An 8403-nucleotide genomic window follows, 5' to 3' on the forward strand; every position below is an offset into this window, starting at 1 on the left:
TGAGAAGGCTACATTTCTGTCATATGCAAGAAAAGAAATTAATTGCTACACCTACTCTCCCCAGATGGAAACATTAGGAATATGCTTGACCTCTCTCAGAAGGTAGTTTCTGAGGATCCAGAACTCAACTCCGACCCCGGAAATGCAGCTGTTCCCGTGAGCCTTAGCGATTCCTTGAGACCCATCGTGCTCATTAGCCAGTATAAGAGAAGGAGCAGGTCCTGGCATTGGAGACCCCTCTCGGGCACTCTCCCTGCAGCCTTGAGAAAGTCACCTGTCTCTCAGAGACTCACTTTCCTCACTCATAAAAGCGGTGGCTTAGACCCAGTGATTTTGAGATGAGCTCACACTATTCGCACTGTCCAGCTCAGAAGTAAGGCCAGTGACAGTGTTGATGGCGATGGCCGTGCTTATTGAGCAGTGACAGTTGCCAGGCACCGTGCTGAAGGCATTACAAGTTTTTTTTACTTAATCTCCACAGTTACCCAGCGAGGTGGGAACCATTATTATCTGTGTTTTCCAAGTGAGGAAATGGAGACGAGAGGTTAATTATTTTCCTCAAGATCACGCAGCTAGTGAGAAGCGGGGCTGGAATTTGAACCCAGAGCCCATGCTCTTCACTGATCTGTGCTGCCTCTAGTGTGGCAGCAGCAGGTCACCCTGACCTAGTCCAGCCCAGTGGAGCGTCTCAACAGCCAGTCAGACATCATGCGGTCCACCCTGCCTCTTTGGTCGTTCCCAAGGCCTCTCATACTCTCCTGACCATTTGGTTGCCGTTGAGTGATGATGGTGATTTTTTTTAATATTCTGACATCACTTGCCATATGTATTTTCAGCACTGAGTTTCTTTTGCCATCTGTCTTAGAAAGCAGATCCAGAATCTTTCAGATGGTTTTCTGAGTCTCATGTTTTTTTTCCCTCTAATGCCTACTCATCAGCAAACTTAAAATCATTCATAATTTCACCGACTCTCTGGGTCATTTTGGAAAAGCACAGTCTTATTGCTGACTCCTCTGTGCTGCCTGCGTGTCTCCCACTTCATGTGTCATTTCCTTGGTCCTTTTCATGTGTTTAATAAGCCCTTTTAGCTTCAAGAAAGCCAGAGCCTGGCTGATGAAATATGCTCATTGCCCAGGGCAGGTGTTTTCATTTAGGGTAGTTTTTGGATCCCAGTTGCTTCTCTGCCTTTAAAGTAACAGTTCTGTGCACCCATCTCTCCCTCTCCCTCTCTATTATCTGTCTTGTCAGCCTGGAGTCATAGATAAGTTTACTAGCGACACAAAGCCTATTATCAACAAAGTTGCTTCTGTGGCGGAAAATAAAGGACTGTTTGAGGAAGCAGCAAAGCTTTACGACCTTGCCAAGGTAAACCGCCCCCTGTCCTTCTTATGCACTTAATAGCTCTGTAGGCTTTTTTGGCATTAAATGCACAGACATTCAGATGTCACCGTTGTGCCACTGCCCCTCCTGAGGCATTTTCCCCTAGTGCTTGGGCAGGTAATGGTCCAGTCAGGGTGAAAGTCCCATCTTACAGGTCTATTTCTGCCCCTAAGGCATTTCTGGCCAAACAAAAGTAACGCATTGAAAGGATATCCTGCAGGCATTGAGCTGTAGTCCCACTTGGCCACAGAATAAGCGAAGCTGCTGGTAACAATGCCTCCACGCTGACCATCCGGGCAGCCCCAGACACACCGGTGATCAGAACGTGTTAGGGGACAGTTTGAAAGCTGAGGCATTGTGAGAGAACCGGAATAAGTATTTCTACAGAAGAACATACATAGTGTGTTCTGGAAAAGATTACATTCTTTTCTTTTATTAACTGAGAAAAGTGGACAAAACGAGGGTTATTTTTCATTTTTTTATTTAAAAATGTTTTGGTTGAGGTCTAAATAAGACAGAGAAAACATACAGATATTAAACGCACAGCTCGACAAATTCCCATGGGTACATGTCCGTGCAGCCACCGCCGGGTCAACACGCGGAACATTTCCGTCCGCCACCCAGGAAGTTCTCTCTCTGTTCTGGTTATTTAGGTTTTTCTTTTACTGGTTATTTGATTCCATCTTTAATTTTTAAAAATCGAACAGAATGCTGACAAGGTGCTGGAACTGATGAACAAACTGCTGAGTCCCGTGGTCCCCCAGATCAGCGCCCCGCAGTCCAACAAGGAGCGGCTGAAGAGCATGGCGCTCTCCGTCGCCGAACGGTAAGGCCGGGCGCCGGCGCCCACCTGGCGCACCTTCAGCTTTGCCAGTGACAGCGGTGTCCCACAGTGGCTCTGCTGACTCGCCGTCCCACCACACGCTCTGAGAGCGCCAGTTTTCACCGCATCCTCACCAGCACCGGGTACTGTCGGACCTAAAAGTTTTTGCCGGGAAGAACGGCATGAAAGGGTATCTCAGCGTTTTAATCCTGCGCATTAGGTTTAATTTTAGGCATTCTTTTCGGCTCTGTACTGCTGTCAGCCGTCTCAAAGGCGTTTGAGGACAATGCCAGCGATAGATGGATGGGGGAATTCTTAGAGGGGGAGTGGCCAGTGTTTCAGAATCTGCCTGCCTCCCTGTGACAGAGCTAAGTGTTATTAGACTTCAGTGCGACACACAGGCTGAGGCGACAGCCATTAATTTTTGTGCCCTCTACAGAGACTCCTAATAAAGTGACCCAGAGAAAACTGAGCTGGAGAGGCTTTCCTGGAGAAGTATAGAACATTCTTTGGCAAATGAGATGTCTCTATTTAATAAAGGATCCCCAGTGATGGCCGCTGGGCTTTCGGCCCATCAGCACCTCCTATGCTTCCTGGACATTCGGATGCTGAGGTGGTGGTTGAGGCTAGAGAACCATGCTCCATGCAAATATTCGCACAGGGATTCATATCAAATCTACCATTAAATGCTTGGCTATTTGACAAGAAACACTATTTTGCAATCTTTAATTCACCTCATCTAGAGAGTTCAAGAGGTTTTGACATTTTTCAGATGTTCTCTTAAAGATACAGACTACACAGAAATTAATAATATACCCCAGACGCTTTTCCTCCTTTTTGTCTTCCAGGTATAGGGCTCAGGGGATCAGTGCAAATAAATTTGTGGACTCTACATTCTATCTTCTCTTGGACTTGATTACCTTTTTCGATGAATATCACAGTGGTCATATTGACAGAGCCTTTGATGTAAGTGACAGGAACAGTCTTTGAAGTGCAGGTTAAAGTCCGCCCTTAAAAATTCAGAACACTTGGATTCATTTAAAACAAAGGAAACGCCACCAAGGACAAGTATGATCCTGGGAGCTTAAAGGGAGTTTCTGTGGGTTTTTTTTGTTTTTGTTTTTCTTTTTTCTATGCCTTTCCCCTTTAGTCTTAAGACAGAGAGGTTTCTCAAAGTAATTTAAAATCTCTGAATTTTAAAATGTCCTCAGAAAAATGAGGATAGGAATTAAATTAGCAAGTTAGAATCAAACCCTTTATATGCGTGAGGGAAATAGCATTTTCTGATACAAAACTCTTTATGAACGCGTCAGATGCTAACTCAGTGTCTAAGGAGATGAAGTGACTGTGATGGTTGTATCTTATGGGGCTGGCGGGGTTTTGTTTTGCACAGATAATCGATCGCTTGAAGCTGGTGCCCCTGAATCAGGAAAGTGTGGAAGAGAGAGTGGCTGCCTTCAGAAATTTCAGTGACGAAGTGAGTCCTCTCCTCCCTGAGCTCTGGAACTTTTGTTTTCCACTTCTTCCGCTGGAAACTTTTGTCCTCGTCACCATCTCAGACTTGAGTGTTCTAAGACGAGTCCAATTCCTAATATCCTGGGCTGGTTTTCTGTGAGTGCACATATCCCTGTCGGGTTATCGTCTGAATTCCTGACCCAGAAAACATAGTCGCTTTAGTGATCAAACATGTTCTTGAGAGAAACGGGTTTCTGGTCTGGCTTAATTCTCTATCATCCATTTGTTCTACGTGTCATAGTGCTTAATTGTGATCTTTAAGTAGGTCCATTGGGTGTGTAAAACATGCATCACGATTCACTTCCTTCCTTCCCCTCTTTGAACTCTTTTGTCCTGAGAAGCAGATGCAGTGACTGTGACTCAGTTATCAGTCTTTGAGCCCCAGAACCAGTCTCTCTGCAGGGTTCCTAGCACGTTGCCACCGTCTCTCCCAAGGGTGCTCAGCTGGGCTGCACACTGGCGTTGCTGGGAGAGCTTTGAAAACATCCCCGTGCCCGGGCCCTGCCACTGGAACTCTGGTGTCCCTGATCGGGGCTGTGGCGTGGACCTCCTGGTCATTCACATGTGCAGCCACATGGGCCTCTACTCTGGGACCACAGACAGTCGACTGTTCTGGGATGTCACTAATAGTGTGTCAATTTAAAATGTTACTTAGTTACCCCGTACCTTTTATAAAAATGTGTTTCTGTTTGAGAGGAAGAAAAAAGGCCAACTTCTGCACCTGTGGTGCATACAGTTCAGAAGGTCTCGCCCCTCGCCAACCTTCTCTTCATACCTGCTGTTGACTCTGTCTCTAGCCACCTGTTCTTTTGTTGTGTCTTGCCTTTCTCTGGATACCTCGTTCACTGCATCATGGACTGAGTGGGGCGCCAGGGCCTGGCCCTGCAGACACTCCCAAGGGCTCTGCCAGGGCTGTGCAGGTCCGACGGCGACAGCGCAGGTGGGTCTGAGACAGAGGGGAGTATCCCCACCTACTGACAGGCAAATCCAGACTGGTTCTTTCGGTGATGGCTCTGTCAGCCAGGCCAGGCCTGCGTACCGGTCAGATGTGGTTGGCGCACTTCTGCCTGCTGCCGTGGCCTCGGAGGGATGGCACAGGAAGGGGCAGACGAGTGACCCCCTTATCTCCTGAGCAGCGTTGTCTGGGCTTTGCTCTCACACTTGGCGTTGCGGTGCCATTAGCTTCTTTTGGATGGCGAGCTCTCCACCTGGCAGCTGTGGGGACGTGGCGTGACCGAGGCCGCCGGCTCCTGCTGTTGGCCGAGGCGTGGTTCTTTTTCCTCACTCCATGTGTTTCTCTCTGTGCAGATCAGGCACAACCTCTCAGAAGTGCTTCTCGCCACCATGAACATCTTGTTCACACAGTTTAAGAGGCTCAAGGGGACGAGTCCCTCCTCGGCATCCAGGCCCCAGCGAGTCATCGAGGACCGTGACTCTGTAAGACCCCAGCGTCGGCCAGACCATCGCTGAGAAGCACCTCCCTGGTTTGCCCTCCCTTGCAGCTCGTGAGACCACTGCTTGCGACCCCAGACCGCCCTTTTCCCTGCCGCCTGGCAGCTGGTAAACCTGTGTCAGGCTCCCAGAAGAAATCAGACATTAATGGGATTGCTGTTTTTCTCAAGCTAAAAAAAAAGAAAAAAAAAAAACCTCACCAAAAAAAAAACAAACCACTAAATGTCCAAATATCACCTTTTAAAAAATCAAACACAACATTAGTTTGTAGTGATGCCACAAGAATGTCCTGCTCGTTTTTGTTCTGTGAATCTCAAGCACTTTCATCAAAACCATACTTTTGTTCGGCATACTAATTCGATGAAAACCCTGTTTCTGCTCTCATTTGAGCCTCTCAGTGACCCCAGAGAGGTACCTAGGGCGGTCATTGTTTTACAGCGGAGGGAACTGAGGCCTGGACTCAGGAAGCAGCCTGCCTTTGTGGGCCTTTCAAACGGCGGGCGAAGGAGCCACATCTGGAAGCCGGGTCTGACTGAGCCTCGGGCCAGTGCCCTTTCTGCCGCACGTGGTGCCTCCAGCATTGTGCGGGTCAGGTGGAGGCCGGGTCAGTGCAATCCTGGGACTCACACAGCATCTGTTGTCCAGCTGATTTAACCACAGGGCAGAGGTGTTTGACCCAGTTAAACCATTAAAACTTAGTATTTTAAAATTACCCTTCCCTTAAAGTGGAAACTTAATGTTTGATAGGACTCAGTATGATGTGTTAACAGCCATACCTGATTTTTACAGTCAGGAAACTAGAGCCTTGAAAATCCTACCTTCTGCCTACAAGGGTGTCTGGGGCCTCTCTGCGGTAACCCCCACAGGCACTGTTGTTGACAGACCCCTCTGCGGTGAGGGTGACATTTTCCCCTTTAACAACGTAGGTGGCAGCGCCTGGAGTGCTGCGCCAAAGTGGCAGGCCCCTCCGTGTGCACCAGAGACAGCCGAGTGTCTGCCATCTGTTCTTGGACAGGCGAGAGCCAAAGTGGCATCAAACATGAGTGTCAAGGAGATGTGCCAGTGTGGTGGGCTCACTGAGCCTGGAACTTGGCAGCAATCTGTGTTTGTGGTGGAAGGGACCCAGTGCGGTGCTGTTGTGAGCATGAGTGTTGAAGTGGCCTCTCGGTGCTGCTTGCAGGTCAGAGGCGGCCTTGCCCGCAGAGAGTAGAGCCCAGCGACTCACAGCTGTGTGTTTTAATCTCTTTCAGGCATCTAGTCTTTACGCATCACGAATAAAGCCGTCCTCCTGTCTTCCTCTTGCCCATCACCCTTTTTGATGAGAGGCAGGGATGGGTGGGTTCGAGGAGAGGCATAGATACAAGCTGCCTGCCCACGAAGGGACCTCCTGGTTTACCGTGCAGTGCTGCCCAGTAATGGGGTGGGGCCCTTAGCCCGAACACCCCAAGAGCGCGTGTAAGGTAGCTTCGAATCAGGCTTGGAAGCCCGTGCACTTTTGTGCACTTTGAAAGAAAATTTTGTGGGTACTCTAATCATAAGGATAAAATTTCTTTTGGTTTGGACATTAGTTATAGGACATACATTTGCCAATTTGTTTCACCTATCAGATAAAAAAAAAAAACACTTGCGTTTCATTTTTCTTTTTGAATGGGCATTAAGAAGCCTAGTAAGTGACCCTTGAGTTTTCCTTAAAAGTCTTTTTACTGATTGAAAAGATGATATAGACTCTCCGTTTTTATTCTAGACATGGGTTCTTTCTTGCTGGTATAAGCATCCAGCATGTCTCAATTTAGGGCAACATGAAGCTGTTCTCCAGTTTGTTCTTTATTCAGTAATTTATCATTTCAAAATCAGAATGAAAGTTTTCTTTTTTTCTGTTTTCAGAAATACCCGAGTTAAAATCTTTTTCCCATCTGGAACAGTCCAGGAATCCCATAAAATGGTTGCCTGGGAAATGAGGGCCAAGTGCTTATGTCAGGAAGGAAGAAATGGAAGGAGCAAAGGGACAGAAAAGGACAAAAGCAGGAGAGAAAGAAAAGTGGAAGGGGCTGCACTCATTTACAGCCCTCGTCTCTGGTGTGGCGGGTGCTTCGTGGGGCCCTAACCTCAGACTAAGGGAAGCTGGTGGGAAGAGAGGGGCTCAGTGGATAGAGTAGGCTGACTGAAGCACGGGGCTGTGTCTGGCTGGTCACATGTGTCAGGGGAGGCAGCTTGTTCAGTGAAAGGGCTTTGGAACAGGGGCCCAGTGGGCAGGCTTAGCCGTGCACCAGGCCGGAAGAACGTGGCTGTCATCCACTCCCCGGGAACCGGCCGCTGACCCCGAGGAGTAGAAAATGGTAGAAAGTGGCGGGTGCCCCTTTCTGGCACCGTGCCCCTGACCTGAAGGTTTTCTTCTCTTCCTCTTTCTCGCAGCAACTCCGAAGTCAAGCCCGAGCCCTGATTACCTTTGCTGGGATGATCCCCTACCGGACATCCGGGGACACCAACGCGAGGCTGGTGCAGATGGAGGTCCTCATGAATTAAGTGCGATGCTTGGAGGGGCTTCTGGGACCGCACGCTGTCAGTACCACTGGGGTGGGGTTTCCGGTTTTGTTTCTGTTGTGTTTTGTTTCGTTTTGTTTTTTGTATTATGTATTTTTGTCAACACCAATAAATTTCTTTGCTTTGTATTTCTTTTCCCATTCTTTTTTTTTTTTTTTTTTCCTTTGAAATTTTGTTTAAATTTTTATTTGTGTAGGAGAAAATGTCTTCACTGGTGCTTGGGTCAGAGAACAATAGGCTTATATAGGCATCTGTGATTTGGTTAAAGGTGACCTTAAGTGATTAAAAATTCACCCCAAATGAGCCAGAAAACGTAGACTTTGGGAGTTACTTTTATTTAGCTGCAACATTCCAAGTAGCAGGGTCATGGTTCGTTTTTCACATTTTTATTTGAATGTGAAAGCCAACCTTTCATTTCCCAGGTAAGTTGAGATTTATGTGTGAAATATCAGGCCCTCCGTGTCCTCCCTTTTTTGGGGTGTGCCTTGGGGTCCATCCTCCAAATCATTTGCTCTGATTCTAGCATTAATTAGTCTGCTGTTCTATTGAAATTTCACTGGAGATGAAAACATAGGCTCAGTAACAGGCGGCCTTAAAAAATGAATGCCGTAGGTGGCTGGAGGAAGGGCGGACCTCACCACTTCTCGCTGTGGCTGCCCCACTGCGGGGTGACTGGTCGGCCTTGTGTGCGC

The 8403-nt window shown here is 47.9% G+C and overlaps 1 protein-coding gene across 1 annotated transcript in view; it reads left to right on the top strand.

Annotated features, from left to right (window-relative positions):
* NUP93 (nucleoporin 93) overlaps nt 1-7839 on the top strand; it is an 86942-nt gene extending 79103 nt beyond the window's left edge. The window contains exons 17-22 of the mRNA XM_006908772.1: nt 1249-1365; nt 2088-2206; nt 3052-3169; nt 3597-3680; nt 5027-5155; nt 7583-7839. Of these exons, the coding sequence (XP_006908834.1) occupies nt 1249-1365; nt 2088-2206; nt 3052-3169; nt 3597-3680; nt 5027-5155; nt 7583-7693 (678 nt within the window). The 3' untranslated portion in view covers nt 7694-7839. The remainder of the gene's footprint in view (nt 1-1248; nt 1366-2087; nt 2207-3051; nt 3170-3596; nt 3681-5026; nt 5156-7582) is intronic.
* The last annotated feature ends 564 nt before the right edge of the window (nt 7840-8403 follow it).

The sequence above is a fragment of the Pteropus alecto genome, unplaced genomic scaffold (genome assembly GCF_000325575.1).
Source record: "Pteropus alecto unplaced genomic scaffold, ASM32557v1 scaffold123, whole genome shotgun sequence".
Classification (NCBI taxonomy): domain Eukaryota; kingdom Metazoa; phylum Chordata; class Mammalia; order Chiroptera; family Pteropodidae; genus Pteropus; species Pteropus alecto.